The sequence below is a fragment of the Brachycentrus maculatus genome, unplaced genomic scaffold (genome assembly GCF_059751285.1).
Source record: "Brachycentrus maculatus isolate JH-2025_06_01 unplaced genomic scaffold, ASM5975128v1 h1tg000047l, whole genome shotgun sequence".
NCBI classification, from domain to species: Eukaryota; Metazoa; Arthropoda; class Insecta; order Trichoptera; family Brachycentridae; genus Brachycentrus; species Brachycentrus maculatus.
This window is the reverse complement of record NW_028280801.1, coordinates 38,324-61,652: the sequence shown is the minus strand read 5'-3', so window position 1 is coordinate 61,652 and position 23,329 is coordinate 38,324. Positions and strand designations below refer to the sequence as shown.

The 23,329-nt window shown below is 31.9% G+C and overlaps 1 protein-coding gene across 2 annotated transcripts in view; it reads right to left on the bottom strand.

The window, feature by feature from the left end:
• Positions 1-6,531: 6,531 nt before the first annotated feature.
• LRR (capping protein regulator and myosin 1 linker 1 leucine rich repeat protein) overlaps positions 6,532-23,329 on the bottom strand; it is a 30,360-nt gene continuing 13,562 nt past the window's right edge. For both annotated transcript variants that reach the window (XM_088277594.1, XM_088277595.1), the window contains 16 exons: positions 23,135-23,250; positions 22,670-22,741; positions 22,414-22,585; positions 21,745-21,919; positions 20,637-20,751; positions 19,141-19,286; positions 18,075-18,198; positions 14,958-15,114; positions 14,011-14,085; positions 13,210-13,336; positions 12,760-12,812; positions 11,161-11,256; positions 9,878-9,937; positions 9,494-9,553; positions 9,222-9,254; positions 6,532-9,040 (listed from right to left, as the gene is read on the bottom strand). In XM_088277594.1, the coding sequence (XP_088133720.1) occupies positions 9,027-9,040; positions 9,222-9,254; positions 9,494-9,553; positions 9,878-9,937; positions 11,161-11,256; positions 12,760-12,812; positions 13,210-13,336; positions 14,011-14,085; positions 14,958-15,114; positions 18,075-18,198; positions 19,141-19,286; positions 20,637-20,751; positions 21,745-21,919; positions 22,414-22,585; positions 22,670-22,741; positions 23,135-23,250 (1,595 nt within the window). In that variant the 3' untranslated portion in view covers positions 6,532-9,026. The remainder of the gene's footprint in view (positions 9,041-9,221; positions 9,255-9,493; positions 9,554-9,877; positions 9,938-11,160; positions 11,257-12,759; positions 12,813-13,209; positions 13,337-14,010; positions 14,086-14,957; positions 15,115-18,074; positions 18,199-19,140; positions 19,287-20,636; positions 20,752-21,744; positions 21,920-22,413; positions 22,586-22,669; positions 22,742-23,134; positions 23,251-23,329) is intronic.

Sequence of the window (23,329 nt, the reverse complement as noted above, 5' to 3'; positions counted from 1 at the left end):
ATAACTAGGTACCTACCTATACATTTTATTAAGTACTTACAAAAAGTACCTACATAAAACAGTTCTACCACCAGATGCCGCATGCGTCGCTCAGAATTAAACAAAAGACTTCCGATAATATTATTAACTGTCAGAATCAGATAGATAGATAGATAGATAGATATAAAAATTATTATAAAGATAAATTAAGAATAAACTTTAATTACAAAGCAACACATTGTTTATTTTATTATTATACACCCACTTTACATATTATTTACACTTAATTTTCAAAAGGAAAATATTACCACGTTATAAAACGACAATTTTGTTAATTGGAAATGGATGATGAAACATTAGATGTATTAAAACAATTACTACAATATGTTCGGAGTGAGAGAGAAAAATTAGAAGATGATCAAAGAAAACGATTAGAAGATAATCAAAGAAGACGTGGAAATCTAAGAACTAGTGATAAAATTAAAGATAAAAGTCCATGTAAGATTTGTGAAAATTTAAATAAGGGAACTCGATATCACTCTGAAGCAACGTGTTGGTTTAAAACAAAGGAGGATGATAAGATTAATAATAAAAATAATGTGGAAAAAATTTCTACAAAATATAAAATAAAATATACTCCAGAAAAGAAGAATTTCGAAGCAGATTGTATGAGCAGGAATCCAGTATTAGAATCGAAGGAAAATGCAAATGAACAATTAAAAGTTGTAAATTTGGTTAAATTAGAAGATATTTTAAAAGATCAGAATAAAAATGAAGACATTCAAATAACACAGAAACAGTGCTTGAAAAATGAAAATAAAAATAAAGTAGAAAAAACTTCTACGAAAGATAAAATAAAATATACTCCAGGAAAGAAGAATTTAGAAGTAGATTGTCTAAGCAGGAATCCAGTATTAAAATCAAATGAAAATGCAGATGAACAATTAAAAGTTGTAAATTTGGTTAAATTAGAAGATATTTTAAAAGATCAGAATAAAAATGAAGACATACAAATAACACAGAAACAGTGCTTGAAAAATGAAAATAAAAATAAAGTAGAAAAAACTTCAACGAAAGATGAAATAAAATATACTCCAGGAAAGAAAAATTTAGAAGTAGATTGTCTAAGCCGGAATCCAGTTTTAGAATCGAATAAAAATGCAGATGAACAATTAAAAGTTGTACATTTGGTTATATTAGAAGATACTTTAAGAGATCTGAATAAAAATGAAGGAATTCAAAAGAAAAAAACAAATGGATTGAGAAAAACTGTGTCTACTTTAAAAGGGTCAAGAAGAAAAAAAAAATACAATAAAAAAGAAAAAAAAAGAACGAAAAAAAAAGGAAAAAAAAGGAAGAAAGAAAAAAAAACAAGAAAGAAAAAAAAGAAGGAAAAAAGAAAGAAAGAAAAAAAAAAAAAAACTTTATCATATCACTAAACTTATATAAGAAGATGATCCGGAGGACGAGTGAAAATTTTACTATGAATTTTCATCCCCAAGGGGGGAGATGTAATAAAATAACTAGGTACCTACCTATACATTTTATTAAGTACTTACAAAAAGTACCTACATAAAACAGTTCTACCACCAGATGCCGCATGCGTCGCTCAGAATTAAACAAAAGACTTCCGATAATATTATTAACTGTCAGAATCAGATAGATAGATAGATAGATAGATATAAAAATTATTATAAAGATAAATTAAGAATAAACTTTAATTACAAAGCAACACATTGTTTATTTTATTATTATACACCCACTTTACATATTATTTACACTTAATTTTCAAAAGGAAAATATTACCACGTTATATATATATATATATATATATATATATATATATAATATATATATATATAACTAACTAACTAACCATCACGCCGCTTCCCCGCAGGGGTAGGCAGAGAGAATAGAACGCCACACCACTCTGTCTTTGCAAACATTCTTTGCCTCTTCTACATTCATGCATCTCCTCATACATACCCGACGATTATTACGACTCCTGACCCGGCCGCTTTCAAGTATTTGACATACCTGATTGTGCCAAGTTTTCCTCGGTCGTCCTCTGCTTCTTTTTCCAACTACATTCGCTCCATAAATTTGTTTAACCGTTCTTTCTTCACTCATACGCTCCACATGTCCAAACCATCTCAACACACCTTTCTTAATTTTATCAATAATGCTTATCTCAGCCTTACATTCTTTCCTTATTTCATCATTCGAACATCTATCAAACATCGTTTTGCCACACATTCGTCTGAGGGATCGCATTTCGACTGCATTCAGTCTGCTTTCATCCTTCTTTTGCCAACTCCATGCTTCGCTTCCATACATAAGGGTTGGAACCAGAACTCCTTTGTGTACTGCCAGTTTAGCTTCCGCTGATAGATTTTTATTTGCTAAAACTGATTTTAGTGCACCATTCACTCTGTTCCCAGCATTCACTCTCCTTTCTATGTCTTTATCAATCTTTCCATCCCTAGAAAACATACTACCCAAATATATGAAATCATCTACCTGTTCCAAAATCTCCCCATTTACCAATATTTCACACTCAGATCTACATTCATCTCTTTCAAAAACCATATATATATATATATATATATATATATATATATATATATATATATATATATATATATATATATATATATATATATATATATAATTGATATAACCACCCTGCATTTCTTTTAGCGAACCTAGTATGTATGTCACAATTATCCATTGTTAATACCACTATTTCTTAAAAATTATTATGACATGTGTTGCGATGCATTCTGCATCATGTTTAAACATCGTAGGTTGTTTGAAAATGATGCAGAATGCATTGAAACACGTGTCAATAGTTTTTTAGAAATACTGATATTTACTGAGTAAAACGTGAATTAAAAATGGATCAATTAATGAAATGTTAATTATTTCAAGAGATGTCGTCGAAAACGCTCGATGTCAGCTAGTTAACCACAATGTGGCAATTAAAAGGTAAAAAAAAGAGGCAGCTTGTGCACTACACGGAATTTTACCGTCCGGCAGTCCGGTTTTGAAAAATAAAAGCGACTACGACAGTTTAGCGTGATCGAATTTACGCGCAACGTGTTCACGCACCGATCAAGAGCACTGATCCGAAGAAAGATGGACAAAAGCACAAGTCAATCATCGTTTTGTCATGCTAACTGAAGTGCCGGACAGTAAAATTCCGTGTAGTGCACAACCGCCCATAGCATATTCATTACAAAAACAACTTAAAGTCAAAACATATTTCCTTATAAAAATGAAGCAAACTCAAAATTTTGCAAGAAACAGAAAATTTATTTTTAAATAAAAGACATATTAATTAGTTTATGAATAATTTATTGAATAGTCTTCTAGTACATAAGCCACAATAGTTCTGACTAGTGTGTTGGCAATCCAGTCCACATCTTCGATTTTTTTTAAATAAGGTCTAAATTTTAACACGCTCGATTCAATTTTTTATACAACTGGACAAAAGTAAATTCAATATAATAGGAATGTATTTATTACAGTTGATATAAAAGTTTTATTTTAAAATCTTACTTATTGAATTTCATTGATCTATTTCTAATCATGCTTTGTAAATTTTGTATTAAATGTACTATTTAAGGTTTTCTTAGTATAAGAAATATGGTTTTATACTGGTATAAAAAAAAAACCAAGCACCAGAGTTTGTCTTTGATCGCACTATAAAATAATTGATGTAATCCATTGCGCATAATTATTATGTAAGCGGCATGCGGGGCTATTATAAAATAAAAATAGGGAATAGCAACAATGTATTTAACATAAAGTAAGGATTGTAATTATTAAAATGCTTGTACTTTTCACAATTAGGCAAGAATAATGACACGATGGAAGATTACTAGGTAAGTTCGGACAAACTTGACTTAAGCTTTTGACTGTCAGAAGTACGTAACAATCAACGCTTTTGGGTGCTTGATGTTAATTAAATAAATCTCATTCATCATTAAAACTGTTAGTGAATCGCGAACTGATTACATGTGGTGGAATCAACCTGAGTCAACATCGTTTTAAAGCTGCTCTACTAAATAGCCACATTCAACTTGACCTCAGGTGATAAGTAAATTTCTTGGATTTTAAGGTTATTCAGATAATGATAACATATTTCCAGGCTATTAATTATGCTATCTGTCAATCATACTTGACAAGATAGCGCATGTAATCAGTGAATATCTTCAAGGCGCTAATTGAAGTATTGAAATTATGTCATGTAAAAATAAAATATCAACATTGATCCAAATTTCATGTAAATGAAGTTTAAGAATAAAATTGAAATTTATTTCATTATTACCAATGTTTATTAAAGTAATATTTTATAATAAAATTTCGATTCCACAATAGATATGACTGAATCCATTCTACTTGTATATGGGTTTTTTTACAAACCGTTTTTCAAATTCAAAAATGATGATTGGACTGGGTTTTTTTTTAAATATGAAAGAGATCGAAAAAATCATAGGATTTTAAACTCGGTATTTAATTATTTTTTTTGATGGGTTCGTTTGTGTATAAATTCAGTCAAATTGAGCATTTTTACTTTAGTATCTCACTCGGGTCCAGTCTAGAATGGAAGACTAAACATGTTACTTGCAAAGAAAGGCCGCATTAATCAAATAGTAACTTCTTAAATCAAATTTTAAACTACAATATTCAAAGATTTTTGAGATGATATAAAATTCATATTATTTTGTTGATATCGCGTCATGATTCACGCCAAATTGTGATGTACAGAGAATTTCACTTATAGATGGTTTACATATATATAAATTATGCGAATAATATATTTTTACATGATAAACCTATATGGTTAATTAATTATGCATGTAAATTGTGTGATGATAACTTTACAACAATCGATCAAAAAATTATGGAATATTTTTATGACTTCTATTATTCATTACATATTTTTATATACATTTATGCAATAAATTCTGGTTAAAGAGCTACCATTAAAATAAATACGAATCTTTTGAAAAAACTTACTGTGGAATGTGCACTGCATTCGTTATGCCTGAATGTTATTTTTGTAAAGTATTTATTGCTGTTTTTATATTCTTATATGGCACCTCCAATTTCAAACTACTACAAGACAAAAAATAGCATTATGATACAAATAAAGATGAAGTTTCAATTGTTGGGCTCAATCCTAAGCTCAGTTATACTAATTTTATAATAATGCTCAGAAATAAAATTTAAAAAACAATGAAATATTTTTTCAGAGAATGTAATATAGTCACTAATGTATTTTCAATTGGAAGAAAATAATAAATGTATAAAAATTGTAGAACAAAAAAAAAATTGGGCCTTATTGATGTTACTTTATAGATAATTTGAATGTTTTTAGTTGCATTTTGTAGCTTTTTGTAAGTTTTTTTTAATGTTAATATTTTCACACAAAAATGTTTTTCTTTTACAAAAAAGAGTTATACGGGATTTTTGAAACCAAATAATACACTTTTTTTCTATACAGAGCATTCTGCATTCAAATGTTATTTTTCCCGTCTTTCCAAATCTAGTTTCCTTTGAAATTAAGGCCCATAATATTTTTTGTGGATTTTTACTACATAAAAGAAACATGTGTTATCTTTCACTCAAAACTGCAGATTTTTTTACATGCCATAGTCTAAAACTAGAGGTACAATGTCGGTAATTTCATGTTAATGTACACAATTGATTAAAAAATTATCACAACTTTGAGTGTTAGTGTATATATTGTATAAAGTATCAATAAAATTAGGAAAAAACAATGTATAAAGTTGATTAACTAACCAAAATAAATATTATTTAAATAAAAATATAAAGCATTAGCGTCGATGGCGCATTGTGGACGATTTACATGTGTATGTATCATTATTCATAAATTAATATTAAAATGAAAAATAACAAAAATGTATTTTGGTTATATATCGCTCACTCCTTTCAAGAACGTCATAAATCAAAAATTGTCAATTTTCAGTTGTGCATGTTTTCGAAATGCCCATAAAATATTCTATATCCCAGCAAAAGAGGCATATTTTTAACATAATATTTACCCGCTACAGGGCAGAAAGTGTTGTTTTTGCATTTTGAAGAAAAGGTATTGTTTAATTATTTTTTCAAATAAACTACTTATTTTTCAAGTGGAGAAAAAATCTTCAGGTTTAACCTAAAAAGATCTGTTGCACAGTAAAAAGTTCAATAAGTGGCTTGATCTTTATTTTCAATAAATTGTATTTTATTTTTAAACTTTAAAAACGTTCTCCTGAAAAATCACGTTTTTTGATTTATGACGTTCTTGAAAGGAGTGAGCGATATGTACTACTATACAGTTTTACATAATTATTTTTATAAATGTTTTAGATTAGTTGAGCAAGAAATTAATCTATCTTATTCCCATTTAGACAATGAGTTTTATCAACATACATTTTGCAAAATTTATCTAAATACAAAATACATCACGGAAGGCGACTGGACGATCATTGCATAACTTCCTCAGAGAAGGTTTTATTTTCCAGCTTAATTTATTTCTAATTTTGTTAAATATAAAACTATGTCACTACTTAAAATGTAAATAACTAGCCAATATCTTTGGTAAAATCAATTCACTGTCATACAAGTGGAAGAAGGCATCAGCGCTCCCAAACATTTGGCGGGATAAAGCGTAGATTTTACTTTTATTTCTTCATCAGCCTTACTACATATGTAGTACATTTAAGTCCAAAAAGTAAAATAATAAAATATTACGAAATAATGACACAAAACGAAAAATGTGAAAACAAGTTATCAACCACTGTTACTCGAGTGTTGTAATATGTAGTCGGGTGGAAAATATAATCTACGGTTTATCGAGCCAATAATATTACAGCGACATTGACCCCCCGGGTCACTAAAACTAGTTTTGTGACTAACTGATTGTGTGTAACATTATTCAACCAAAATAGACAAGATATTTGCAAATACTGTACTTGCAAAACTCACTGTCGGGAATAGGTTGTTAAATTAACTCCCAACTGCCCGCACAATTCAATTAAATGAACCCTAAAAATATGACAGAACTAATAATGTAATAGCATATATTTGTATGTTATTTGTTCGCCTCCGTAGTGTAATGGTCAGCACGCTCGGCTACCGTTCTGGAGGTCCCGGGTTCGATTCCCAGGGGAGGGTAAAATAAATATAAGTGATTTTTTCACTGTAAGTACTATTTATTCAATATCACCCTGGACTGGTTCCTGAAGCGGAGGGCTGATCACCTTTCCTTCATGTGTAAACGATCAAAATAACACTGCGTTTGTATTACGCAGTGCCCTATGCACCATTGGGGTGCGGATAAGGGTTTTATTATTATTATTATTATTAGTATTTGAGAAAACAGCCGAGTGATAGATTTGCCCGATCGACATATATTTTAACAAGATATTAATTTTTTTAAATTGAGAACTTTTTTCTGAGCAGTTAAGAGTTAATAATGTCAAGAGTTAAAGAAAGTTTAAATTAAATAATAAATATGGAAGATACATTATTAGTAAAAAAATTGCTGTTAAAATTCAGTGTTTTTCTTAAAACAATTCAATATCATCTAAAGTGTCTGTATCTTTTTCTATGCGTATGTAAATTTTTATGAATCTTGGTATAAATGTATATGTATACATATATATTGGCATAGTAATTAATAATCTTAAAAATATGAAACAAATGTTACTGGCAAAATGTTGGCATTTCATAAAACTATGTTTTCTTGTAAAACTAATAATTATGTCCAAAATTTATTAACTTCATACACTACTAAGAAAAATCATTATCACAATACAGTTATAAAAGTACCTAATTGACTCCAAATCAACATATTCAGACGTATTAGTCTGCACCGCAGTTACCATTACCGCATAATTGCTTTCCCTCTTCCTATCATTTATTATAAATATTGTTAGGCTATGTATTCGCTAGTAAACATTTGTTCCGACTAATTGTCGAGTTCCGAAAAAAGACTACAAGAAGATAACAGAAACATAGTTTCACTACAATTGCTGTGAGAATGTCACCGAGGAGGTAGTGATGCTCTGTGCAGCATTTATTTTTCTCAATTTGGGTTTTTAATAAGAAAAAATAAATCGCAGTAAATGTATTTTTGCTACCACTTCTTTCCTCTGCGGTTTTAACTCTAGCAATATCGCCCCATGCATAATTTTTTTAAATTTGTCCTTGTACAGCCTATTTGCCGCATCCCACAATATGCATGAACTTCGTTTCTATCAACTTATATATGAGGCACAAGCGTCAGCAAAATGTTTTGGCGTATTGCCACTCAGAAGTACAAAAACATGTCACCAAACACAAATGTTTAGGAATGTGTTGCTAAACAGGGCTTATAAACAAATGTTTACTGGTAAACACATAGCTTTGCTGTAAATAATTAGAAAGACTCCGATTAACTTATTCGTCCCGACTAATAAAACTAGTATTACAGGATAGTATCATTCCTTACTTTAACTTAGAAATTAAATAAAGTCAGAATTAAAAACAATCAGTTAGTTATGTATAACTTGAACAGGAAGCTAAGACAGTAAAAAGACGAGAAAGTGTGGCGAATTTTTCACACAAATGGATACAAAAGGACAAGTGTGTTTGATTGTATAAAATGCACACAATTTGGCAACTCATTTAGTATCCTATTAGCACAAAATATTTATACAATATTAGCCAATGTAAAAAGGACATACAAATTTCAGTCAAAGATTTTAAAATTAAATACATTCAAAGAGAATTTTGGTAACAAAAACGTACACATTAGAACCCTTACCATTGCACACATATTGCAGAATGTGTAACATTATCATATTTAGGAAAACTACGATGTACTTCTTTTGTTAAATTGAAATTCGTAGAAATATTTAAAATTGTATTATAAAATTACGTTCGCAGAGCTGTATTCGTTCCTAACCAGTGGCATTCCTTCCTTCCAATATTAGTGTAGTTTTAATGGAAGTAATTCAGTTCTGAACTTGGAGTTCTAGCGCACGCCACACTCAAGCTGGCTCCTCTGTAACGGTAATACGGAAATGTTCATTTGATGAATCTACATTATACATATATCATATAACAATTTGTAGAAAAACGATATAAAACTAAAAAAATTTAAACTAAACAAAATGAAAACACTTGTCAATAAAAAAATAAAATGGGCGTTTTATAAACTTTGGGAAAAGTAAATAATCACTTACCAACTGCCAAAGGAGCCTCTTTCCGCATTGATCCTGAAATATTTATGAACCAATTTAATTTTAATGAATCATAATAGTTTATAAAATGCGTTTACAGTAAAATACACAAGAAAGACATAATATGAACTTGTATGCTAACATTCTATCCATCCAAGATCATAACATACACTTTTATTAATTCAAGTTTACTATCATTATGGTTTATTTAATTTCAGTCATGTCAATTCAAAATTAGTGGTACATATAAAAATCAAATCGAGGGATAAACCTACCAGTTAAAGCAGCCGGAGAAATCCCCACAATACTACCTCCAACGCAGTCTTCTACCCCTTCTGAAAATCAACACTCATTTTAAAATCATATGTCTTTTCTTGAACATATGTGATTAAATGATTATTTGTGATTTTAAAAAAAGTATATTGAAAGGATTATTTTTCAATATGGACACAATAGATGAACTTATGTGTTTTTTCATTCATTTTGCAAACCCAAATTACATTTTTTGACATCTCAACAAAAATGAAGAAGAATATGGAAGTCTGGGTATTTACAGGGCTTACAGGCTGATTGAAGTGATCATTTTGCACGCGTAACATACCATTATTCATATATTTTATTGGTAGAGTGTGATTTTTTTAAAACAAATAAATACAAACCAGTTGTGCAAGGCGATCCATCCTTGACTCGATGGTTAGCTATGGGAGATGTTTCTTCACCTGAAAAAAAATGTATGTTAAAAAAAAGAAAAAAAAGGTTTTGTAAAATCTTTAAATATCAAAATATTATTACATACCATTTATTAAATATTTCATAGAAAAAAACCGGACAATATTTATTATATACTATTAGTTTTCTTTAGTTATTACTTTTTTGCAATAAGTAGCGTGTTGGCAGGTTTATTGATAATAACCAGTATCTTATGATCTACTGATAATTGTTTAAGATTAAGGGGGTGTCCTGAATTAACATGTTGTAAAACTGTTTGTATTTTATTTTTTAGAAAGGAAACAAAGTAATGAAGTTATTGTATTTTGAGGTATGGTTTTATGTGTATTTCATGAATAATTTTAAACAATAAAAAAATATATATAAACAGATTTATAAGCCCTTTTTCACGGGCATCTTGTTGCTGCAGTCTACAATCGGCAAGAACGATCGACTTTGTAAATTTTGACAGAAACAAAAACCAAAGAAGGATTTATTAATTATATTTTTTCTTCTGGGTGAACTAAAAAAAGGCAGAAAAATACGAAATAATTGATTGAAATCAATATTTTCAAAGAATAATATGGAACATTGAAAATCGTAAATTGGAATGCACAAATTAAATTCAATAATTAAATTTCAAAGTTGAATTGAAGTGGATTACAAAATTTACAATGTTTATGTTGTTGCCCGCACACAGGCCATGCCTTTGTGGGATCTTTTTGGTATTAATATAATAGAACATTTTTGTACTTAACTCACTAACTAACCATCACGCCGCTTCTCCGCAGGGGTAGGCAGAGAGAATCGAATGCCATACCACTCTGTCTTTGCAAACATTCTTCGCCTCTTCTACATTCATGCATCTCCTCATACATACCCGACGATTATTACGACTCCTGACCCGGCCGCTTTCAAGTATTTGACATACCTGATTGTGCCAAGTTTTCCTCGATCTTCCTCTGCTTCTTTTTCCAACTACATTCGCCTCATAAATTTGTTTAACCGTTCTTACCTCACTCACACGTTCCACATGTCCAAACCATCTCTCAACACAACTTTCTTAATTTTATCGATAATGCTTATCTCAGCCTTGCATTCTTTCCTTATTTCGTTGTTTGAACATCTATCAAACATCGTTTTGCCACACATTCGTCAGAGGGATCGCATTTTGACTGCATTTATTATTATATACATATTATTTTTATTATAAAAAGTTTTCTGTAATACTGACCATGGGGAGTGGTAGCGAGAGACACATTGTTGGTTGTAGGAATGCAGTTACTAGGCAGTGGACTCTCGGCGGAGCGAGCGCGACCGGTGTCAGCTTCTGAACAGCGGTCACAAACATATTTCTTAGATATTGGCATATTGCTCACTCCTTTCAAGAACGTCATAAAATCAAAAATCGACAATTTTCAGTTGTGCATGTTTTCGGAATGCTTAGAAAATGTACTGTATCCCAGCAAAAGCGGCATATTTTTAACTTCATATTTACCCGCTACAGGGCAGAAAGTGTTGTTTATACATTTTGAAGAAAAGGTATTGTTTAATTATTTTTTTAAATATACTAAATATTTTTCAAATGGGGAAAAAACCTTCAGGTTTTACCTAAAATGATCTGTTGCACAGTAAAAAGTTCAATAAGTGGCTTGATATTTATTTTTAATACATTGTATTATATTTTTAAACTTTAAAAACGTTCTGAAAAATCAAGTTTTTTGATTTATGACATTCTTGAAAGGAGTGAGCGATATATGAGGGGCATTGGTAACAAATAAAGGGTGATTTTATAACTATTTCGTTTTTGGCAACACTGATTTTGACAGCTCACGAATGTTTCGTGTTTTGTGTCCATGTCAAACATATTCATTTTGGTCTATAATTTAACCATGAATCGTCTTACAAACGAACAAAGCTTGCAAATCATTGAATTTTATTATCAAAATGCGTGCTCTGTTAAGAAAATTCATCGCGCGCTTCTTCCATTTTATGGTCAGTTTAATCGACCCACTGAAGCGGCTATTCGGGCTATTGTGACTAAATTTCGCACCAAATTTACATTGTTGGACATTAAACCAGCAACACATTTTTTTTGTGGGGCTATGTTAAGGCTCATGTCTATACTAACAAGCCCGCTTCGATTGACGCATTGGAAGATAACAAGCATTTATTCGTGAGATACCGGCCGAAATGTTGGAAAATGTATGCCAAAATTGGACTAAGGGGATGGACCATTTCAGGCGCAGCCACGGTCAACATTTGAATGAAATAATCTTCAAACATTAAATTATATAGACCGTACTATCAATTCAAATAAAGATTTTATGCATTTTACTGATATTTATATGTTTTTTTATTTTTTTTAAAAATCCAATAGCTTTTAAAAAATCACCCATTACAACACTCCAGTTAGGTATATTGAGCTCAATGGTTATTAACTTTTCAGCTAACCCTTTCCGGTCCCCCAAAAAAATTTTAAAAATCCAGGCAAACAGTTACATTCCAATAGGAAAAAATTCATTTGTCTTCGGCTCCACATACTGTTGTAATAGATACGAGTGAAAAAATGTGAGCTTAAATTTTAACTAAATAATACTAATGATGAAAAAAATTACAAATAACATTCGACATGGGACCTATGAGGAAAAAAATTGATGTTGAATGATTCAATTGGACTGGTAAGAGTTAAAGACAAAAAATTTAATAATTAGTATAGCTGTGTTTGTTTCCAACATTTTCATATATTTATTACTGCTATAGTATTTTAAAACAAAGTGAAATCAGAAAATCAATCAATCAGAAAATTTTGATAATATTTTAGATAAATTACCCGAGCGATCATCCATTGCTACTGGTGTACTCTCTCCAGACGTGAGGCTATACCTGAAAAATATTTTTAAATTTATTTTTTATAGGTCAAATAAACCAGTTTAAAACTTTTTTATCATAAATTTAGTTTTAAACTTGTTTATAACTAGCTAATATTTTATATCTAACTATGCATGATGCTTCATCCATTCAAGAGTTATCAATTTTGGTGAAGAAATTACCATTTGAGTGATACAAATCAGAAAGCAAATCAATGGCTGTCCAAACTTAAAACACAGTAAAAGACATTTTTTGTAGTATGTTTTTAGCATTTTTGGACTAAGTAGATTCTACTTAGTCCAAAAATGCAAAAAAACGTACATACTGCAAAAAAAAAGTTCCTTACTGTGTTTTAAGTTTGGACAGCCGACCTGTGTTAAGCACATATTGAAATAATATATAATATTCTCACATGGTGTCATCATTGTGCAGTGTCAAAGATGCAGAGGCGGAGGCAGAAGGTGGAGAGGTTGGAGAAGAGGGTGTGGAGCGGGGGGAGGTCGGAGGGGAGTGCCCGGCGCGCCAAAACACCTCCACACCTGTAATATGAAATGACAATAGTCAAACAAAATATAGAAAGAACCTTGTTATTGTCACACTATGTATGCAGATAGATTCAATCAAAAGCAAATTGCAATTAAATCATTCATTGTATTTTAATTATTTTTGTGTATAAATATTTGGATGATTTCATCATATTATATTATTAAAAACTCTAATTAGAGTACATAATTATATACATATTCAGTTTATTTAATAATCAATTTTCTGTTCATGTAGGCCAGCATTGATTTTTTGTTGTTTTCCCAGAAGCCATCTATCCACATTAGCACTGATATAGCATTTCATCATAGCTGCGTGAATATGGCAAGTAAACACAGTACGAGGTAACTCATAGTCGGCGTCCTAGCAAAGAACGCAATCTAGAAATTATCTCGTAGTTGGCAGTCAACGTGTTAACATTGACAAGTATATATAAAGTAAAAATTGTGATATTAAACTGAAAAATGTATCAAATACGCAGTCGGGAAAAAATAACAGAAAATCTGTCTAGAAAATTCAAAATAAATTCTAATTTAAAACGAGCTGAAACATTCTACTGTATGATGGGATACTGATAGTATTCACATATAAAGACAGTAGGGTCGACACTTGGGGAGGGTTGTCAACAATACCCCTATTTACCCTATGTGGATAGAAACACCCAACTGACCGTCGGCTGTGCGATGTGAGTGTAATTCTGGGACGGGTCGACTGGGTGCACGCGTCTTTGCTCTTCGGGGACGGCCTGAAAGCAATACCACAAAATAAAACACAACTACATTTAACAACATTTTGCATGTGCTAACACAAATAATGGATTTAACCCATACAGGGCTATTATTTATTGATTCGGCATTAACTTTGTGGAATGACATGATTATTTTATTAAAATTAACCACTTGAATACTACTTTATCGAGTTTTATTTTTATTTATGACTAGTTTCGAAAACGACAGTTGTTTTCATCTTCTGGTACAAATTGAAACTTTAATTTGTACCAGAAGATGAAAACAGCTGTCATTTTCGAAACTAGTCGTAAATAAAAATAAAACTCGATAAAGTGGTATATTCAAGTGTTTAATTTCCATACAGGGCTGTTATCAAGATTTGTATTTTGTATAAGAAGTAGGTAATGAGATAGGAATATGTAAATGTGAACCGCGAGTTTGGTTTCCATGGACATATTTTTATTTGGAATCACTATATAAAACACCATTTATTCTATTCCCTGCATTCACCCTTCTCTCAATATCTTTATCCACTTTTCTAGCCCTTGAGAACATGCTTCCTAGATATAAAAATTCTTGCACTTGTTCCAAGCATTCATTATGTAGGATAATCATGCATCTTGCATCATTCTGTTACATCTTTCTCTTTCAAATACCATGCCAGCTCATTTAATTACATGCAAGAATAGTGATCAGTCCGGCACTTCAGGTACCGGCCCAGGGTGATATAAAACCAATATTTAAGTGAAAAATCACTTATTTTGACTCTCTGGGAATCAAACTCAGCATTTCCAGCATGGTAGCCAAATGCACTGACTACTACACTATGGAGGCAGACAAGATGATAATCTCATTCTTAAATAAGAAATGAATCTGGCAATGTAGTTACCTTTGACAAGATGGTGGAGCTGAGTGTGGTTAGAGGGTAGGTCGGCCAAGCTGTCTGGAGAGTGACGTCCGGGGGGCGCTCCGGCGGCAGATTGGGGCCGCTCTCCAACGCCACCCATCCCTGCCTCCGAAACCCTCCTTCCTCCCAGCGGAGTGGCCTGAATGTGGTCAACACCATTGTCAAATAACGTATATCCCAAATACTAAACATAAAAATCTCTCTTAATTTAAAAAAAGGGGGTTTTAATGCTATAAATCTCCATTTAACAAATATTGATTGGTCATTACTTTGTGACGTTAATATTGAACAACCAATAGATAAACTCCATTCCATATTCAATGAAATAATAAATTCTCATGTCCCAACTTTCACATCCTACAACAAAGAGTATCCAACTTGGTTTACTAAAGACCTAATACAATTAATCAGTTGAAAGAATTGCTGCATAAAACACTCAAAGAAAGCATAACAGCTACATACTGAACTATATATCAATATTTTTGTGTATTACTTAATATAAACGCATTGTCCTTTATTGTTTTCTTATGCTATATACATAAATAAATAAAATAAAATAAATAAACTTTGGTATCATTGGAATACAGCAGAGTTTCAATTTGCTAAGATCAGATTGAGCACCGTGGCGTAGTTGGGTAGATGCTGGACTGCGAAATTGGCGTCGCAAGTGAATTCAAGAACAATTTATTTTCAACTGATATGGATGTTTGTGATGTATTTTTCACATTTATCTTCCCCATCCTTACTATACTACCTGTAGACGAGCCTCTTAAAGTAGGTGCTTTGCGGGTTATCCCATAAAAAATGAAAAAAGGGCGGAAAGCGAATTATCTGAGATGCATTTTTTCTTGATAATGTTCTTTAAAAAAAATCTATATTTTAATGATGATCAAATACATAATTCAATATAACAACTACGATGCTATTGAATATTTTTATTATTTTAGATTTCAGTTTGTTTTTTAGGCGAAATTTAAATGACTCGGGACCTCCAGCGCAGCAGCCCAAAATGCTGACCACTACACTATGAAGACAATCAATATGTATCTTTTATTTATAAAAATATGTACACATACTCACCAGATTTAAGTAATCCAACTGATAATGCAGCATAGTCAAAGAAATAATATTATTAATAACATTTTCTTCCAATAAAAGTATAAATATGTACCATATACATATAAATATTTATCATATTATGTATATTTTAATGTTATGGAGCTAAAATAATTGTTTTGCTTTAGGTATCATTTGAAGATGAATCTATTCATTCAGGGAAAGGTTACCAACCTGACAAACTGTTTGATACAAGCGCTTTGGAGACCTCCCTCTGCCTATAGCATCACACATAATAACAAAAGGCATTTTGAGTAATAATGTTCGGATATTCTTGCTACATAATAAGAAATTAGTCCACAACAACTGTTAGTAAGTTAGTTAACTGTGCCTAAGCCAAGATAGACTGATTTGTGAACATTCCTCTTGTACAGTTTACAGTTGTATATTAACCTTCAGACGCTCATGCTCCGCATGCAAGGCGCTAGCCCTAACCAAGCAATTTTGTAAAATATTCGCGCGACTTTCTACTTACGAAAAAGTGTTGTTTTGTGAAGATAACACACCTAGCGTATAGCTAAAAGCTATACGAGCGAGACGCTATGTTGCGCGAAGAGCGTGCGGATTGGAATTTTTGACTTTGACTGCTATTAAATAACAAAGAGAACGCCTGAGGACGATCAACGGTGAGAGCGGCCTTATCAACAATTGCTCCAAATTTTTATCACCTGAGCTCATGTAAGTAGGCTCACAATTCGCATTAAACATAATATCGCTCACTCCTTTCAAGAACGTCATAAATCAATAATTGTCAATTTTTAGTTGTACATGTTTTCCGAATGCCCATAAAATGTACTATATCCCAGCAAAAGAGTCATATTTTTAACTTTATATTTACCCGCTACAGGGCAGAAAATGTTTTTTGAAAATGCATTTTGAAGAAAAGGTATTATTTAATTGTTTTTTTTTAAATATCCTAAATATTTTTCAAATGGAGAAAAAACAGGTTTTACCTAAAAAGATCTGTTGCACAGAAAAAAGTTCAATAAGCGGCTTGATATTTTTGAATACATTGTGTTATATTTTTAAACTTTAAAAGCGTTCTCCTGAAAAATCAAGTTTTTTGGTTTATGGCGTCCTTGAAAGGAGTGAGCGATATGTTATACATGTTTTTAGATTATATTGATTTAATATTTCAATAATAAATAAATTTTCAACAATTTTAAATAAACTTTGTTTTTTTCTTTGGTGTACCTCTAAAATATCTCTATTTGACAAGTGTACCTTGAACAGAAAAAAATTGCGGAACACTGCCTTAACCGGTTAACTGCCGGGAGGTACATGTATGGCGGTACCCAGCACGCCGCGAATTTTAGGACAAAAATAAAACCTTCTAAATATATTGTTATTAAAAGTGTATTAACGTTTACTTATAAAACTTGCCAAATAAATGAAGAGCGCGACAGTCGTTCAGTCATTTATCTATAATCATAAAATTAATTGTTCATGGTGCACGGTTGTCACAAAATTTGTCATAGAAAATATGAAAACTAATTATAAGTAATTGTCTAAGTAATTGTTTATGTTAGTTTAATATTAAAAGTATACACACACACACACACTTAAAAATCATCAGAATCGACACTAAAATCACTGTCATCAGATTCGGCAGTGACGGCAACTCGGGGATTATTGGACAACCCTGAGCGTCATTAGTTGTTCCGACGACAAAGCTCTCTTTAATTTATGTTTAAAGTGGTAAACAAATTCTGTTTCAATTCTAAGTATGCAAAGATATTCTCAATAGATGTCACTATGCATTGAATATATTTGTACATTTTAAATAATTGATTTTCTTTACTAAAAGCTTATTTAAAATGGCGCGTCTTAAGACGTAATTTTTTAATGAGCGGCGCTCCGTTCACAGAAAATTATGCGTCTTAACACGCTCTTGGCAGTTAACCGGCTAAAGGACCACTGGGCGGCTAAAGGTTAAAAGAACAAAATGTTGAGATTTGATTAGATTTTGTTTAGTATACAGACCGTTGTATGCAAATGTACAGGCAGGGGTGGTGGAGCGGGGCGAGGTCTTCTCAGCACTTCACGACCTCCATCATCTAGGTCTCCATCTTCATACACACCACGGACCACGGCATTACAAGCTTCACTGAAGAAAAAAAGTTATCTTCTAAGAAAACTCTGTTGTTAATTACAATAACATATATGTATGTAAGTAAAATACAAACTATTAAGATAATATATCGCTCACTCCTTTCAAGAACGTCATAAATAAAAAAAACTTGATTTTTCAGTAGAACATTTTTAAAGTTTAAAAATATAACACAATGTATTAAAAATAAATATAAAGCCACTTATTGAACTTTTTTCTGTGCAACAGACTTTTTTAAGGTAAAACCTAAAGGGTTTTTTCTCCATTTGAAAAATATTTAGTATATTTAAAAAATAATTAAACAATACCTTTTCTTCAAAATTCAAAAACAACACATTCTGCCCTGTAGCGGGTAAATATTAAGTTAAAAACATGCCCCTTTTGCTGGGATAAAGTACATTTTCTGGACATTCCGAAAACATGCACAACTTAAAATTGACGATTTTTGATTTATGACGTTCTTAAAAGGAGTGAGTGATATGTCACGCCCATTGACACTTGCCACGGGACATGTTGCAAGAAAATTTTGAGATGGAGACCTTGGGAGAATAAAAGAGGCATCGGAAAACCTCAAAAAATATGGTTCGCACAAAGCTAAAGTGGGGGGTAGGGTAGGTGAAAGGTATTTCTACCCATTCGGTCGATTGATGCTTAAGGATGGCAAGGGTATTTTTACTTTCTGCGCTGGCCTTAATTCAAAGTCAGAAAAAAGGGAAGAATCCAATGTTTTTATATGATTACATATTATGTACCAATCTCTTTGCTAAGGTGTACCATATGTACATAATTATCAAATCCCGTCGCTAGCGGTCCGCAGGCGTAAAAATACCCATCCGAAATGTGTTAATACAGATGTAAAATAAAAGATACACATTTTAAATTTAAGTTTTAAGTCGAATAGGTTGACGAAAAAAGGTACACAAGTTACAAGTTACTTACGTAATATGAGTAGCAATAGGTTGCAAGGAATGTGCAAGTGCTCGCTGTATAAGGGTCCTGGAAGGAGCGACCCTACGCAGCGCAGTGGAACTCAACCCTCTCAGCCCGGAACCAATGGCCTGGTCAGAAGCCGCTTCCGCGCAAGCCTAAAATAATAACATGTCAAAAATAAATAATAACATGTCCGCCTCCGTAGTGTAATGGTCAGCACGCTCGGCTACCGTTCTGGAGGTCCTGGGTTCCTAGGGGGATCAAACAAATATAAGTGATTTTTTCACTCTAATATTTATTCAATATTACCCTGGACTGGTACCTGAAGCGGAGGGCTGATGACCTTTCCTTCGTGTGTTAACGATAAAGATAACACTGTGTTTATATAATGCAGTGCCCTATGCACCACTGGGGTGCGGATAAGGGTTTGATATACGATAAAATAATAACACTGTTAAACATATTTAAATAGACTGTTATTGTACATCATTTCTCTTTATGTAAACGCTTGCATGATGCATTATTGATAAACAAAGAGTTTTTAATTACGTTTATATCTACATATATAAATTCTTAAAAATAGTTCATGATAATACGTGCATTTATGTTTATATAAATCCTTGATAATACTTAAATCATGTATTGGAGTGAAATCACAATAACCTATTACATATGTATAATATTACCAACAATTGTCTTTAGTTTTAAAACATTAATTCTTTCATAATTGCCATGTCTATAGATTCTTCCTTTCCCAGAAAATAAATATAAGTATATGTATCTACATTCCCATGTCCCATTACCCATTGAAAACTTGAAACTTAAGTCATGTATTGGAGTCGAATAATACTAACCTATTATAATATTATCAACATTTGTCGTAAGCTATAAAAACATTAATGTTCTCACAATACCATGTCAATGAATTATTCCTTTCCCCGAAAATGAATATAAGTATACGTACCTAAATGCCCCATTAACTGTTGTTGTCTCTCGTAAATTAGTACTGCACATGTTAAAACTATTACCTAAGTACCTAGAATTGTCTAGCTATATAAAAGTGGAGACTGACCGGAGCATTTCGTCGTAACGTAACACGTTACGATGCGAGCATTCAGGCAGTCAGTACACCGAGCCGAGCGCTCCATCCATAGTTTCGGATGCTCGGTGATGCTCGCCGCAAGCGATGTTACGACGTTTTGTTACAACGAAATGCTCCGGTCAGTCTCCATCTTAAGGACCGTCAGTTCATTTAATCTACACATCCGTTTGAAAGTGCCATAACTAGGCAAAACAGTTGTGACAAATTGATTTTAACGCGTTTTTTAACAATAAAATACAACTTAGTAGACTTAAAAAAATCAGTGTTTGATTTAACATTCAATACATAAAATAAAATGTTACATTTTGCTCAAGTGAAAGTGAGTTACGTAAAGAAGTCCAGAATAATTTTGCAGATTTATAATAAACAATGCAGGTATATTTTGAATTTCGACGAGTCTTACCTGTAAGTGGTGCGATATCCCGGAATGTAACAAGTCCGTGGCGGAGTCCAGCAGTCGGGGGAGGGGTGAGGGGGGTAATATACATCGGGGGACGTCTGCATCTTCTATCGTATCACTGGAATGAAAACATAATATTTTATTTATTAAGCTTCATGTACAGAAAAGAAATAAGAACATTGGCGGGTTTATTGCTAAAAAGTAATATCTTCCAACCAACCAAAAGCAGACTAGTGATATTGGTCAAAACATTTGATACCTTATATAGCTGTTTGCAATAAGAGGGTAGATAGTACTTGAACATTAAAAAAAAAACAATTACAAATTGATGATAATAACGAAGGCAAAAGAAAAAGGGGAGTTTAGGAAAGGAGGTAGAGGGAAAAACTAAGGGATGAGGTTTGACAGACAGTTAGAATTGTAATGATAGATAGTAATGTCTCAGACATTTCTTAAAAGTTATTAGAGAGGGTGCATTTTTTACAAGGAGAGGTAATTCATTTCATAGTCTGGCCGTTTGGACATGACGTAATATGTAATATGACGTTAAAATGAATTATTTATATTTACATGAGAACAGATTATTATTTTTAGTAAAAAAACAATACAAATGAGTTGAAATCAGTGCTAATGAGAAAGTTGCTTATTTGAACAAATATGCACGCCGTAACCTATTATTATTACATATATAATTATGTTTTATTTAAATCAGAAACCTCAGAAAATTTTCACATAATTATACTATGTACTACAAAAAATGCTATGCAAATTATATTATACTATTATTGCTGCAGCAATGTGAGAACATTAATAACAATATTCACAAATCCTGTTAATATTTGATCTAGTAATAAAATTTACATAAAAAAATATATTAGGCCAGTCAACACCACCTGTATCCTACACTATTTCATTAAAATGATCCTATTCTCTCGTAAATTACTACCGCTCTGACCCATGTATGAAAAGCCAATAATAAAAGTAGATTTTACCTAGATGAAGGGCCTAATATCTTGTTTGTTTGGAATTTTTGATCAAATATTACCAGGATTTGCAAATACATATATAAATTGATTAAATAGTTGTGATTATTATATAAGGAAAGCGTTACCTTGGTGAGAAGAGGTCTGCGGAGGCATTTCGCAACAATCGCTCCTCCAACTGTTTCCAGAGAGGTTCGATTCTCTCTAACGCAGTCTTTCCTCCTCCCAGTACATCCGCCGCAGGGAAACCAACCTTTTGCAGGGAACGGTTGTATTGCAAGGCTTGAGTGAGTTCTCCAACTCCTGCAATTCAATTATAAAATAATTCATAATGTAATTTATTGATTTGGCATTAACTTTGTAGAATAACATGACGATTTAAATATAAAAATAAAACACTTGTATTAGAGTTTATTAATGTAAACGCGTAGTTTCGAGAACTACAGATGTTCTCAACAGGTGAAAATACAGCTTTATTTTTATTTATTGTAACTGCAGACAGTTGTTAGAATTCCATATTGAATTGTTGGGTAATATATCCAAATAAAACAAGGTTTGTTGAATTGAATTCTACATTTATTCATGTATATGTTAATACGTGACGCGTTTCGTCTTCTTAGGACATTATCAAACACATTATAGTGTTTGATAATGTCCTAAGAAGACGAAACGCGTCGCGTATTAACATATACATAAATAAATGTACGTGTTTTATTTTGGATATATTACCCAACAATTCAATATGGAATTCTACCAACTGTCTGCAGTTACAACAAATATACAAAGAGTTTTCTTACCTTTGTGTGTGAGATGGTTCCGATCCAGACTGAGGTGTCTCAGGGAAGTGTTGAGTCGGAGCGCCCTCGCCAGCAGCCTCGCCCCCGCATCGCCCACTCCGTTACCTGCCACGTCCAGACTGGATAAGCCGCGTGCCGCTCCTAATGCTCCGAGCAGCGGAAGCAGGGTGCTCTGAGAAAAAATTAAGGTCATATAAATATCCATGCAGTTTTTGAAAACAATGTAAAATTAATTCAAGTATGAATATTTTATTACCTTTAATTTGCAATCGCTTATGTCTAATGACGTCAGCACGGATTCGTGGTCCTGAAGTACTTCAACAAGTGCCTACAAATGATGAAATAATAATTACGAATTAACAAAATTCATATTTAAAAAAAAAAAATTATTTGGTTTTACAACTATTTCTTAAAGACTTTAATGACATGTATTTTGATGCATTTTGCGTCTTTCTCAAACAGAGTATATTTTACCAAGTAAAAATTAAATTAAAAATGGATAGATTTTACCACAAAGTGACTGCCGAATCAGTTTATGAAATTTTAAAAAATATATTGAATTGAATGTTCTCAAACATAAGGTTTGCACCGCATATCAGTTTTTCAATAAATAAAAAAATCCGAGTTAAATAATTAAAGGAAAATTTATAAAACTATTATAAAGTCACATTTCTAACATGCATAAAAGCATTTCTAAACACATATCGCAAAAAGGGCAAACCTGAACAATAGGAGCAGCAACTTGGCGACGGCCTTGCATGCGCGCTACCACCAGCCCGCGGAGAGACTTACTACGCCCTGCTGCTGACATGACACCCGCCAGTTCACCTTCGATACCTGAGAGAAAAAATTGTTGACATTTTTATGACCTACTTATTTTAATTATTTTATTGCAACTTTGACTCATTTTTTAAAA